Below are 15,016 nucleotides of genomic sequence, written 5' to 3'. Positions count from 1 at the left end.
TGCCAACACCTGACTCTCGTATGTCTCCTGACTCTTGGTGTTCAGGAAATAGCTTTTTCCTGTTTGTCTTTGCATGGTGTTATTTGAATATAAGCAAAGCATGGTCTTTAAAATTTGATGTAGCATGTTTTCAGTATGCAGGTGTTTCTTGAATATCTACCTGCAAAGTTGAGAAGCTCCTCCACTGAAAATAGTTTCTAAGGCTGTTCTGCAGTGATTTGCTTAAAGCATTTCCAGGATCAGTATCTGTTAATGACATCTTGTAGTAACTTTGTGTGGTTTTTTCTTGTCTGTGAAAGTTGTCAGTTTAAAATTACTAAATATAGTGATTTCACTATATGCTGTGGTTAAAGACAGTCTTTTGTTTATTTTTTTATTTTTTCATTTATTTTTATTAGTTGAAGGCCAACTACTTTATAATATTGTAGTGGTTTTTGCCATACATTGACATGAATCAGCCATGGATTTACATGACAGTCTTTTAAAAAGCTAGGCACAAGATGTCAAGGAGCTTACGGTCAGGTAATGTGGTTTATTATGGTTAAATGTCTCAGACTTTTTTTCTGGTACTTTAGCAGTTATTATAGTATATTATAGTATCATAGCTCAGTTGGTGAAGAATCTGCCTACAATGCAGGAGACCCAGGTTCGATTCCCGAGTCAGGAAGATCCCCTAGAGATGGAAATGGCAACCCACTCAGTATTCTTGCCTAGAGAATCCCTTGCACAGAGGAGCCTGGCAGCCTGCAGTCCTTGGGGTGGCAAGATTGGATACAACTTAGCGCCTAAACCACCACCAGCAGTTATTATGTAGAGTTGGGCTCACCCTCCAGAGTTAGACCCAAGTTTGGACTCATTGGAAAAGATGTTAATGCTGAGAAAGATTGAGGGCAAGAGAAGGGGGTGACAGAGGATAAGATGGTTGGATGGCATCACCAACCCAATGGCCGTGAGTTTGAGCAAACTCGGAGAGACAGTGAAGGAGAGGGAAGCCTGGCTTGCTGCAATTCATGGGGTTGCAAAGAGTCGGACATGATTAGCGACTGAACAACAACAAATGTCTCAGACTCCTTTTCTGGTGCTTTAGCAGTTATCATGTAGAGTGTAGAGTTGGGCTCACTCTCCAGAGTTAGACCCAAGTTGATATCCCAAGACTGCTACTTTTTATCCATGAATGAGATCTCAAATTATCTAAGTCTCAGGTACTTCCTTCAGGAGTAGTAGTATTACCACAGGGTAGTAGTCAGGATAAGATAAAAGTAATGCATGTAAAGATTTTAGTAGAATCCTGATACACAGTAAGTACTTACCTTTAGTGTTATAAATTCCATTATCCCTTGAGCTTTTTAAAAAATATTGTAGGAGTAGCAACAATAGTATTTGGTCTTAAGTTCATTAAACAATTGCAAATGGCTACTATGTGTAATCACTTTTGGAGAAACAATGTGGTTGAATATATATAACTCACAGCTCAAAAGAACTTTTGGTTTTTGAATAAAAATTAATTGTAAGTAACAACAAACCTTGGGCCTATTATGGTTGGGCATTCTTTACTCAGTTTTCATAACTATGATATGATGTAGTTACTGTTGTTTTCACCATTTCACAGGTAAGGGAACTTAAGTAGGAAGATGATAATGTGATTTGCCCAAGACATCTTAATTAGTGAGTGATGGAGCCAGGTTTACAACTCAGGTATTAGATTCTGAGAACACAGTCTTTAATTATTGTCTGTTCTGTCTACAGAAACAAGGCTGGCATGTCTGAAAGATTCAAAACCTTTAACACAGTGTCAGTGTGCTGGATCTAGGCTATGACGTGTAAGAGTTAAGAAGAAGGGATCAGTCATGGCTAGGATGTTGAGGGGAGGGAGAAAGCTGTCATTGAAATGTGTCAGGCACTCCGTTTTAGCTCCTTCAGTTGTCACAGTTCCCAGGAGAAATATTTTTGTATGAATCTTTTTTTTTGTTTTTTATTATTGAAGGTTCAAGAAGTAAGTGACTTATAAAAATTCACATAACTGATAAATGGTGTAGGTGGAATTTAACAAAACCTTTTTGTTATGAAAAATAGCAAACATATCCAAAATCAGAGAAGTAACACAGTGTTCTCCTCATGTCCCAACCTCAGTCAATACCAATGTTTTGTCTCTCATTTCGTCTATTTCTCTCACTTTTATAAACGGCTTTATTGAGGTATGGGCTTCCCTGGTGGCTCAGATGGTAAAGAATCTGCCTGCACAATGCAGGAGACCTGGGTTCAATCCCTGGGTCAGGAAGATCCTTTAGAGAAGGAAACTTCAACCCACTCCAGTATTCTTCTTGCCTGGAGAATTCCATGGACAGTGGAGCCTGGTGAACTACAGTCCATGGGAGCACAGAGTTGGACATGGGACTAATACTTACTGAGGGATAATTGACTTAAACCGCACATATTTAAAATGTGTAATTTGATATATTTTGACATATGTACATATCCCTGAAACCATCATCTGACAAGATAATGAACATATCCATTACTCCCAAGAGTTTCCTTGTGTCCCTTTGTAATCCTTATCTTTTACCTCTTCCTGCTTCCTGCCCCTCTCCCATAGAAGGAAAGCACTCATCTGTTACAGTAAACTAATTTACATTTTTTAGAATTTTATATAAATGGAGTCATATGTGCTTTTTTTTGGTCAGGCTTCTTTTACTCTGCATAATTATGTTGAGATTCATCCATATTGTTGCATGTGTCCATGGTGGATTTTTGTTTGTTTTTTGTTTTGTGACCATGTAACATTCCCTTGTATGAATATACCACTCTTTAAAATGTTCATTCACTTGTTGATGGGTATTTGAATTTTCCCCAACTTTTGGCTAGCATAAATAAGGCTTCTATGAACAGTACCAATATGCCAGCAAATTTGGAAAACTCAGCAGTGGCCACAGGACTGGAGAAGGTCAGTTTTCATTCCAGTCCCAAAGAAAGGCAATGCCAAAGAATGCTCAAACACTGCACAATTGCACTCATCTCACAGGCTAGTAAAGTAATGCTCAAAATTCTCCAAGCCAGGCTTCAACAGTATGTGAACTGTGAACTTCCCGATGTGCAAGTTGGATTTAGAAAAGCCAGAGGAACCAGAGTTCAAATTGCCAACATTCATTGGCTAATCAAAAAAGCAAGAGAGTTCCAGAAAAGCATCTAATTATGTTTTATTGACTATGCCAAAGCCTTTGACTGTGTGAATCACAACAACTGTGGAAACTTCTGAAGGAGATGAGAATACCAGACCACCTGACCTGCATGTGAGAAATCTTTATGCAGGTCAGGAAGCAACAGTTAGAACTGGACTTGGAACAACACACTGGTTCCAAATCGAGAAAGTAGTCTGTCAAGGCTGTATATTGTCACCCTGTTTATTTAACTTATATGCAGAGTACATGATGAGAAATGCTTGGCTGGAGGAAGCACAACCTGGAACCAGGATTGCTGGGAAGAAATATCAATAACCTCAGATATGCAGATGACACCATCCTTATGGCAGAAAGCAAAAATTAAAGAGCCTCTTGATGAAAGATGAGAGGAAAAAGTTGGCTTTAAACCCAACATTTAAAAAGTTAAGATCATGGCATCCAGTGCCATCACTTCATAGCAAATAGGTGGGGAAACAGTGTAAACAGTGACAGACTTTATTTTTTTGGGCTCCAAAATCACTGTAGATGGGGACTGTAGCCATGAAATTGAAAGACGCTTGCTCCTTGGAAAAAAAGTTGTGACCAATCTTGACAGCATATTAAAAAATAGAGACATTACTTTGCCAACAAATGTCCGTCTAGTCAAAGGTTTGGTTTTTCTAGTAGTCACGTATGGATGTGAGAGTTGGACTGTGAAGAAAGCTGAGTGCTGAAGAATTGATAGCTTTTCAGCTGTGGTGTTGGAGTAGACTCTTGAGAGTCCCTTGGACTGCAAGGAGATCCAACCAGTCCATCCTAAAGGAGATCAGTCCTGAGTGTTCATTGGAAGGACTGATGGTAAAGCTGAAACTCTAATACTTTGGCCATCTGATGTGAAGAACTGACTCATTTGAAAAGACCCTGATGCTAGAGAAGATTGAAGGCGGGAGGAGAAGAGGATGACAGAGGATGAGGTGGTTGGATGACATCACTGACTCAATGGACATGAGTTTGAGTAAACACCGGGGGTTGGTGATGGACAGGGAGGCCTGGTGTGCTGTGGTCCATGGGGTCGCAAAGAGTTGGACATGACTGAGCAACTGAACTCATCTGAACTGTGAACAGTACAAGTTTCTATGTGGACCTATATCTTCATATCATTTAGGTGTATATTTAGAAGTGGGATGAGTGGATCATATGATAAATGTATGTTAAGAAACTGCCGAACTATTTTCCACAAGTTGCTCTGTTGTTTAACATTCCCATCAGCAGTGTATAGAGTTGCGGTTCTTCTCCCTGTCTGCACTTGGTATGGTTGGTCTTTTTAATTTTAGCCCCTGAAAGAGATGTGTATCATATTATAATTTTAGTTTATATGACTAATGTTATTAAGCCTTTTTGCCATCAGTCTATCTCTTTGATAGTTTCTGTTCAAATCTTTTGCCAATTCAAGTAAACTGAGTTTTTTTCTTCTGATTATATATTGAGAGTTCTTGGTTTGCAAGCATTGTCTTCATACTGTGGCTTGTCTTTTTATGTTTTAAACAGTGTCATCCTTAAAGGCAGAAGGTTTTAGTTTTGGTGATGTTCATTTTATTAATCTTTTATTTTGTGAATTGTGCCTGGGGTGGCATATTTAAGAACTGTTTGCCTAATCCAAGAACACAATATTTTCTCTGTGTTTTCTTCTAGAGGTTTTACAGTTTCAGTTTTTACATTTAGACCTACAGTCCATTATGAGTGGTATGAGGTGTGGATTGAGCTTCATTTTCTTAGCTTATGGATGTCTAGGTATTCCAAACTAGAATAACTAGTTGAGACACCATTTGTTCAAGTGACTACCCTTTTTCTCATCAGATTACCTTTTTGTCATTGTTGAAATCAGCTGCCCTTTCACTTTTTAAAAAATGGAATAATCTAAAGCACATGCCAAGGATAGTTTCATTTTATTCCTATATATACTTTGTTATGCATCTCTGAGTGATAAAGACTGATTTTTAGAAACATAACATTCTATTATTATACCTCACAAAATGAAGGTTCTTATTAAAATCATCTAATATTTTAATTCATATTTTAATTTCCCAGATCATTTCAAAGCAGCCTTCAAAGTTGACCAGTAAAGGGCTTTTTTTAATTATTATTGTCTCACATTTGTATATATTTGACATGTTTCAATCCATGGATGTCATTTTTGTTTTTGATTCCCCAATGCTGTAAATTGGGTCTTGTATCTTTTGACACAAGATTTGGATTTTTTTAATAAATGAGATTTGAGCCTTTTTCTTTTTTTTTCTTTTTTAACTTTATTGCCCATGTTCTTCTTAGGATTATTGTTGTGCTTTCTTGAAGGAAGCACTTAAAACAGATGAGACTTAAATGGCCCACTTGGAGGGTGCATTTGTTGGAATACTGGTTTGGTAAGGGGAGTGTCAACATATCTGTGAACACAAGTCTAGCAGCAGGAGGCAAAACTTGTGGCATAAGAGCCTGGACTGTGGAATTGTTGGAGAAGCAAAGAAAAACAGGTCAGAGTCACAGGGCAAAAGGCCTTGCCAGCTGGTTTGTGGAATTTTATTTTTTTAATACTTTGATGAGGGGTCATGGATCGAAGTTCACGACATTTTGTTTCTCACATCGATTGATAGAAAATTCTTTTTGAAAGAAAGCTCTCTTGATTCCCACTTTTCATGGAATTTGCCAAGAAAAACTTGGCTGAAGAATCCAATATCAATCCTCTAGGATTCTCTGGAGAGAATCCTCTGTTGAGTGGTCATTAACTGAATTTCTCAGGACCCTGTACTTCTTAAACCTTTCGTCTTTTACATGTCATATAGTTATGTTGAATTTGAGTCAATATGGTGTATATACATAATTCATGTAGTGATATCCTAAAGTATTTTAAGTAATGTGGCTTAGTCTTGCGTAATTTAATTGGCCTCTTGTTACATTGTTGGCTGTATTGAAATCCAAGGACTAATATGGATTGGTGGGCTTTATCATGTTTTTGTGTAAAATCTGGCTTATTAATTCACTGAGTTTTACCTACTGATTTCTAGAGCCCCGTGGTTATGAATGTGCTTCTACTTCATGATGCCTCCTGCTATGGCAGACGTCCTTGACATCTGGGCAGTGGACTCACAGATAGCGTCTGATGGCTCCATACCCGTGGATTTCCTTTTGCCCACTGGGATTTATATCCAGTTGGAGGTTCCTCGTGAAGCTACCATTTCCTGTATTAAGCAGGTATGTTACTAGGTGAGCTTTCTGTAAACCTAGCTTACTTACTTTATCACTTGGGGGATATATTCCTCCATTTTACAATGTTATTAATGTAAATCATATGGCAAATTTAAGAGAAGTTTATGTTATTATATTTTAAAGATTTCAGTCCCTATTTTGTCTTGTGTCTTCTTTTTGGTTTATACGTGTATAGACACACACACAGACACACGCACAGACACAAATGGCTTCCCTGATAGCCCCGTTGGTAAAGAATGCAATGGAGGAGAGCCTGGTTCGATTCCTGGGTTGGGAACATCCACTGGAGAAAGGATAGGCTACCCACTCTGGTATTCTTGTGCTTTCTTTGTGGCTTGGCGGGTAAAGAATCCGCCTGCAGTGTGGGAGGGTTTGATCCCTGGGTTGGGAAGATCCCTTGAAGAAGGGAAAGGCTTTGCACTCCAGTATTCTGGCCTAGAGAATTCCATAGACGGTACAGTCCTTGGGGTCCCAAAGAGTCGGACTTGGCTGAGCCACTTTCGGTTCCGTGTGTGTGTGTGTGTGTGTGTGTGTGTGTGTAAACGTATTCATTCTTACTCCCACTTACTTTTAATTAAAAAAAAATCCATGTGTGATACCTGAATTAAGACACACTAGCTTATGGCAGCTCGTTTGAAAGATTTGTTCAGCTTATCAAAAGGAATTTGACATTGTCAGAGAGTGTTTTAAGGTAAGGTCTTTGTACTTATTGTCTTTGTACTTGTCACTTTTTTTTTTAATATGACTTTTGGTTTGTTTTTTCTTCTCTCCTTTTCCTTCCCTTTCTGTTCCCCATCTTCTGTCCCCATCCCCACTAGTTTTCATGGTCACTCTGGGGGAAGAAAAGGTTTTCTGCTGTTTACTAGATTCTGCCTCCCCACCCCCATAATGAATGGTATGTCCTCACTTGAAAGCAAATTCTTTCGTATAACAAGGCTTGCCTGTTTTGTTGGTTGATTTTTTCAAGTGAATTGGTGAGTGCTGTTTGATTTGTAAAGACTGTGACTTATAAGTGAAATTATTTTTCTAAACTTTCTCTTTAATGTATTTCAAAGAGCTGAACCCAATATGGAATCCCCGTAGAGGACTGTGATCCTTTTAAGAAAAAAATATTATGACAAAGTACTAGAGTTGGAACAGCCTCTCAACTGTTTTCCAAGCTTCTTCATTGGGGAGCCATAAAATTCTAGAGCTGCATGATCCCTGAAGTGAAAAACAATTAAAAATTGTTTTAGGCACTTTACAGGTGCAGAGAGTACACTTTATTTTGTAGTCACCAGCAGCAGGTATGGATGACTGTGGCTATGGCTGAAGCTTAATTAACTACTGAAACCCTGCTCATTTAAAAAAATGTATTGTAAAATAAAATTAAAATTCATCAGAGTCATTTTTAGGCACATACTTTCTTGGTATTAAGTATATTCACAGTGTTGTCCAAACCATTACCATTATCCATATCTAACACTTTTCATTATCCTAAACACAGACTGTATACTTACTAAATAATAAACTTCTGCTCCCCTAACTCCTGGTAATCTCCATTCTAGTATTCTAGCTACCTCATGTAAGTGGAATCACACAATAATCAGCCTTGTGTCTCGCTTTTTTCACTTAGCCATAGTATTTTTAATTTCATTCATGTTGTAATATGTATCCCAATTTCTTTCCTTTTTAACACTGAATATTATTGTATGGATATGCCACATTTTGTTTATTCATTCATCTTTTGTTGGACATTTTTGCTATAATCAACTTGTAGCTATTGAGAATAATGCTGTTCTGAAAATTGATGTTTAAGTTTCAATATGAATCCTTGTTCTCCATATGTTGGATCATATGGTAATTCTGTTTTAACTTTTTGAGAAACTGCCAAACTTTTTTTTATAGTGGCTGTACCATTTTACATTCCCATCAGCAATGCACAAGGGTTCCAGTTTCTCAAAATGTTGGCCAGAACTTGTTATTTTCCTTTTTTAAAAAATAATAACCATTCTTCTGGTTGTGAAGTGGTACCTCATTTAAATTTTTATTTCCATTTCCCTAATGGGTAATAATGTCACGTTCTCTTCATTTTCTTGTGGACTATTTTTAGAATTTTTTGTTCAATACCATTGCCCATTTTTTAATTCAGTTGTTTTTTTTGTTGTTGAGTCATGAGAGCTCTTTATGGATACTGGATGGTAATCTCTTGTGAAATATATATTTTGAAAATATTTTCTTCTTCCTATTCTGTGGGTTGGCTTTTTATTCTCAAAATAGTGTCCTTTGATACCGAAAAGTTTTAAATTTTGATGAAATCCAATTTACCTATTTTTTCTTTCTTTCTTTTTGCCTAGCCTTGAGTTTTTCTGTTTTATGTACCTGAATCTGAGGTTTGGCCATCATTTTCATTTTTCAGCTGTTGACTTTTGTCCTGGTTGCAATTAAAATATGTAATCCACCTTGTATTTGTATGGTGACCTTCTTTTATATGATCTCATTTAGGAGAATTAAGGGGAGATGATGAGAGATAGATTATGCTCGTCCTGACAGGGCAATCCTAATTAATGGAGATGACTCTGGTAAATAGAAATGAATTCAGGACAGAAATAATGTAAATTTTGTGTGAAGGTGATAGATGATACATACTTTAAATGTTCTTTTTTTATTAGAAGTTATGTTTAGAAGAATGCTAAATATGAAAGTATTCATTGATTCTTGCTCTTCATAGATAACTTACTTTTAATACTTTCGTTTTTATAAATGTATTTTTTAAATTATACCATTATGTTATTTTACAAAAGTGGGTTAAGACTATTTGTATTCTCTTCCAATTTGCTATTTTAAAAGAAACCAACTGTGATTTACCTTGTATACTTTCCACATTACCATGTTTTTCTTTCTTATTTTCATAGTTCTGTAATATTCTGTAATTCATTCAACCAAACCCATATTGTTAAACATTTGGCTTGTCCTCAGTTTTTGAATTTTCTAACAGGTGCTACAGTAAGCATCCTTGTAGATATGTCTTTGTGCATTTGAGCAAGTATTTCCATTTCATAAAATGTCATATTTTTTTCTGCAGATGTTATGGAAACAAGTTACCAATTACCCAATGTTTAACCTCCTTATGGAAATCGACTCCTATATGTTTGCATGTGTGAATCAAACTGCTGTATATGAGGAGCTTGAAGATGAAACAAGAAGACTTTGTGATGTCAGACCTTTTCTTCCAGTTCTCAAATTAGTGACAAGAAGTTGTGACCCAGGGGAAAAATTAGACTCAAAAATTGGAGTTCTTATAGGAAGAGGTAATTTAAACCATTCTTGGTATGAAGTTAGCGTTTGTTGCTACATATATCTATAAACATGTAGTAAGTACACGCTATAACATTGCTTTGCAAGGAGTGGTCTATGGTCTCGATGTTATCAGTCTTAGATAAAGTAAAACCAGAAATCAAAATAAATCTTTAGAAACTTCTCTAACAATGTGATATTGCCACAACAAGGGCTTATAAATTCTTTATCTTTTTCTTTTCCAGTGACTTATTTTTTTAATTTATTTTATTGAAGTATAGTTGATTTATAATGTTGCATTGATTTCTGCTCTACAAAGAATGATTCAGTTTTATATATACATATATATAAAACATACATTCATTTGCATATTCTTTCCATTATGATTTATCATAGGATATTTTATTTAGTTCCCTGTGCTACAGAGTAAGTAGACTTTGTTGTGTATTCATTCTGTATATAATAGTTTGCATTTGCTAACCCCAACCTTCCAATTCATCTGTCCTCCAGCCCCATCCTCCTTGGCAATCATGAGTGTCTTCTCTATGAATCTGTTTCTTTTTTGTAGATAAGTTCATTTGTGTCATATTTTAGATTCTGTATATAAATGATAACATATAGTATTTGTTTTCTTCTTTCTACTTCACTTAATATGATAGCCTTTAGGTCCATCCATTTTGTGCAAATGGCATTATTCTTTTTTATGGCTGAATGTTCCACTGCATATATATACCTCGCTTTCTTTATCCATTTATTGTTGATGGGCATTTAGGCTGTTTCTATGTGAATAGTGCTGCTGTGAATACATAGGGAACCATCTATATTTTTTAATTACAGCTTTGTCTGGATACATGCCCAGGCTTGGGATTGTTGCATCATGTGGCAAGTCTGTTTTTATTGTTCTGAGGAACCTCTATACTGTTTTTCTCACGATGGATACACCAATTTATATTGCCACCAACACGTAGGAGGGGTCCCTTTTCTCCATATCTTTTCCAGCATTTTCTTTGTAGACTTTTTAATGAAGGCCATTCTGACTGATGTGAGGTGATACCTCATTGTACTTTTCATTTGTGTTTCTCTAATAATTAGAGATGTTGAGTATCTTTTCCTGTGCCTGTTGGCCATCTATATGTCTTTGACTTCTTTTTATTTTATAGAAGTATTGGTTTTTGTCAGATTGGAAATGAAAAAGTTGTTCCTTTGCCTCAGTTAGTTTGAGAAGCCCTTTTCTAAGAGATACATCCTGAGTTTCTTGTAAACAACCCCGAGGTATGAACATAATTTATATACAACTCTCTCTGGTAATTGAGACTTTAAGGTGATTGATAAGTTTTCATAAATTTGACTCCATAAGTAAAATTATCTTTTAAGTAGAAGTTATTTTTATAGCAAGTCAAGAAATATCATGTCTATATTCTTTGCATATTAATTCCAGGGAAAATTGTGAATAACACAATTAATGTGGAGCAGTCATTCTTGTTCTAGTAATCTTAGGTGTTTAGTGGACCAGCGGTATTCTGCCTTAGACAAGATATTAACTTGAATTACATACTACAAGGGATTACTGAGATGGTGACTTTATTGGATCTGGATTGTCTACCTATATTGATCAAATTCAGGATATTATAGTACCATCTTTGATCTTCAGTTCAGTTCAGTCACTCATTCGTATCTGACTCTTTGCGTCCCCATGAATCTCAGCATGCCAGGCCTCCCTGCCCATCACAAACTCCCCGAGTTTACTCAAACTCATGTCCATCGATTCGGTGATGCTATCCAGCCATCTCATCCTCTGTCGTCCCCTTCTCCTCCTGCCCTCAATCCGTCCCAGCATCAGGGTCTTTTCCAATGAGTCAGCTCTTCGCATGAGGTAGCCAAAGTACTGGAGTTTCAGCTTCAGCATCAGTCCTTCCAATGAACACCCAGGACTGATCTCCTTCAGGATGGACTGGTTGGATCTCCTTGCAGTCCAAGGGAGTCTCAAGAGTCTTCTCCAACACCACAGTTCAAAAGCATCAATTCTTTGGCGTTCAGCTTTCTTCACAGTCCAACTCTCACATCCATACATGGCTATTGGAAAAACCATAGCCTTGACTAGACGGACCTTTGTTGACAAAGTAATGTCTCTACTGTTTAATATGCTATGTAGGTTGGTCATAACTTTCCTTCCAAGGAGTAAGCATCTTTTTATTTCATGGCTGCAATCACCATCTGCAGTGATTTTGGAGCCCCCCAAAATAAAGACAGCCACTGTTTTCCATCTGTTTCCCATGAAGTGATGGGACCAGATGCCATGATCTTAGTTTTCTGAATGTTGAGCTTTAAGCCAACTTTTTCACTCTCCTCTTTCACTTTCATCAAGAGGTTTTTTAGTTCCTCTTCACTTTCTGCCATAAGGGTGGTGTCATCTGCATACCCGAGGTTATTGATATTTCTCCCGCAATCTTGATTCCAGCTTGTGCTTCTTCCAGTCCAGCATTTCTCACGACGTGCTCGGCATATAAGTTAAATAAGCTAGGTGATCTTGCCCTGTAGTTAAAATTCTAATGATTACATTGGGGGACTGAATTCTCTGAGTGCTTAGAACAGAAGCTTGTTGATTTACTAAGTGACACTCTGGTATTTAAAAACATTTGATTATTTCAGATGGTAACTAGTTTGCTTTGGCAGTATCTTTTTTCCCCATTAAGTAGCTTTGTAATTGTATACCTTACAGATTTTTTAAAAATATATTAATAGCTTCAGTAGAAAGTGTTCCTTTATATTGTCTAGAGCTTCAAATATTTTTTAAAAAGTGTAGTCTGCATTAGTAGAAGTTTTCTGTTTTTTTGAAGAGTACATGTAAAAGTAGAAAGAATAAAAAATCACTTATAGTCTTATCCAGAATAAGAATATCCCCTGATAATATTTTGATAGTTATTTTTAAGGGTTTTATAGTTGTTCATGAAAATACTGTTTTTCTGTATTTTTCTGCTGATTTTTAGACAAGCTGAAATATTTGATAATTCAAAAGGTTCACATCACAGAGTTAACATTTATCAGTTAATGTATAGGTGTCTTTTTGAGACTGAGCATCTTTTCAAATCTTAGATCATTGTGTTCTCTTTGGATTTTGATCTCTAAAGCATATGAATTCATGAGCTACCATTATGTTGATCTATGCTTGTCAGATTTACCATATAAAAATACAAGAGATTGATGTTATACTCTTAATGCTAAAATGTCATTCATTATCTAAAATTCAAATAGAATGGTCATACTGTTTTTTTTTAAATTTGACAGTTCTAACTTTGGCACAGGGATCTCATATATATTATAACTGAATTTTTCTTTCTTTAAACAGTGCACCATATTTTATCTGGTATAAAGCTTATTGTAGAAAAAGTTTTATTCAGTGTGTTCTGCAACTTGAGTGACTAAGAAAATGTCAGGAGAGTTTTATTGAAATTAAGTAAACAGTTTATAAGCTTTTAAAATTTACAAATTTTATATACTTTAGATCCACAATAGTTTAGGAAAGCTAGCATTATGATCGTATACACAAGTTCAAATACTAACATTCATTTATGAAGTTGAGTAAGTCTGTTTTGATGTTTTAGAGTGAATTTCCACATTAAATACCTAACAAGTCAAGTTTTGCAGTTGCTGATTTGTATGTGATGACTACAATCAGTACTTGGTGAGGTCATGCCTCCTGGGGAAACAGTAAACAATTATTTCAGTTTAACTTCAGGAACTAGAGTTTGCTGCCTCCTCCTCCTCAAAGACAAGAATAGACCCTTTACAGACATAACTGCCCTGATGGGTCTAAAAATACCTTTTCCTGAAAAATGATATGACTAATCATTTTATTTTCTCTTTATTTTAAATAATTATTTACAGCGTTGCTGCTGGGGCTCTGATTATTCTCTTTAGTGAAGGTACTTGTCACTCTTGCCTCAAGTTCCTCAAACACCCAGCAGTAAATCTTGATCAGAGAATTTTGTCAGCATTGTGATAAAAGTATTTGAACACTTCCTTTTCCCCCTTAATATTCCTTAAAATGATGGAAATATATAGTCTAAGGATTTTAAAGTTATCTGTAGTATGTAGAAATTGTTCATTCAATACTTTTTAATAAAAAAATTCTATTTGTAAACTATACAGTACTCTTAAGATTTAAGCTTTGCTATCAAATTTTCATACACAAGACATATAGGGAATTAACTAGGTTTCAAATTACTCAGCCTAACTTTTTTATTTTTGACAAAGTTTCTATTTTTAAGAAATCTTGGTAGGAATTCCCAAATTCAAACTTCTACAGTTTCTTCTTTTTTGAAAAAAGTTTATTAGAACATAGTTGATTTACAATGTTGTGTTAGTTTCAGGTGTACAGTAAAGTGACTCAATTACACATACACATGTGGCCACTCTATTTTAGATTCTTTTCCCATATAGGCCATTACACGCTGTTGAGTAGTGTTTCCTGTGTTATATAGCAGGTTCTAGTTACTTACATATTTTATATATAGCAGTGTGTATATGTCAATCCCAACCTCTCAGTTCTTTACCCCCCACCCATCCCCTGGTATCCATTACCATAAGCTTGTTTTCCACATCTCTAATATCATTCCTTTACATATAGCTGTCCAGTTTTCCCACTTATTAAAGAGTCTGTCTTTTCTCCATTGAATATTCTCATCTCCTTTGTCATAGATTAGGTGACCATCAGTTTCTTGAAATACAAATTTTCAGAGATTGGGATTTAGCGAGTCTGAAATAAATGGAAGAAATGTGTACTTTTCAGTTGACTCTCATAGTTTTATGAAAAGAGTCCCGTATTTGTAATATATTGAAAAAAATGACCAAAATGATAGCAATTGCAATTCAGCAGTTTATTTTGAGTGTTTTTACTTGAGAACCATAACAGTGAACTTAGGTGATGTGGTCTTTGCTGCTCTGAGTCACGGAGGGTCACTTCTCTCAGCTAGATAAGACAGGAAGATCCTCTTAAACTGAGATCTCAGTGCTCATTAGGAGTTGAGCAGGTGAATGGGGTTGGAAGAAGGAAAAGCAAATCAGAATGGCTTATGTGAAAGATAAGCTATTCAAGGAATAAAGGAAATTGACTATAATTTGTTGACGGGGTACGCCAGGATAAGCAGGAAGTTCAGAAAGGCAACCAGCTTCAGAGTATGCAGGGCCATCCAAGTCATATAAAAAGTAGAGAACTCATAAGAGCAGTTGGGAAGCTATTGAAGGGATTTAAATAGGGGCATAACAGCATTACATTTTCAGTTTAGAAAAATTATTCACATTGGGGACTGGAAATGGATTGTGAG

General features: G+C 36.0%; 1 protein-coding gene across 2 annotated transcripts in view; it reads left to right on the top strand.

Annotated features, from left to right (window-relative positions):
• The window catches only part of LOC133073765 (phosphatidylinositol 4,5-bisphosphate 3-kinase catalytic subunit beta isoform), a 184,079-nt gene that overhangs the window by 79,675 nt on the left and 89,388 nt on the right, over positions 1–15,016 (top strand). For both annotated transcript variants that reach the window (XM_061167699.1, XM_061167700.1), the window contains 2 exons: positions 6,215–6,401; positions 9,481–9,706. In XM_061167699.1, coding sequence (XP_061023682.1) covers positions 6,231–6,401; positions 9,481–9,706 — 397 coding nt within the window. In that variant the 5' untranslated portion in view covers positions 6,215–6,230. The remainder of the gene's footprint in view (positions 1–6,214; positions 6,402–9,480; positions 9,707–15,016) is intronic.

Source organism: Dama dama, chromosome 19, assembly GCF_033118175.1.
Source record: "Dama dama isolate Ldn47 chromosome 19, ASM3311817v1, whole genome shotgun sequence".
Taxonomy (NCBI): Eukaryota; Metazoa; Chordata; class Mammalia; order Artiodactyla; family Cervidae; genus Dama; species Dama dama.
The sequence above is the reverse complement of the archived record's forward strand: the minus strand, read 5'-3'. Positions and strand labels throughout refer to the sequence as shown.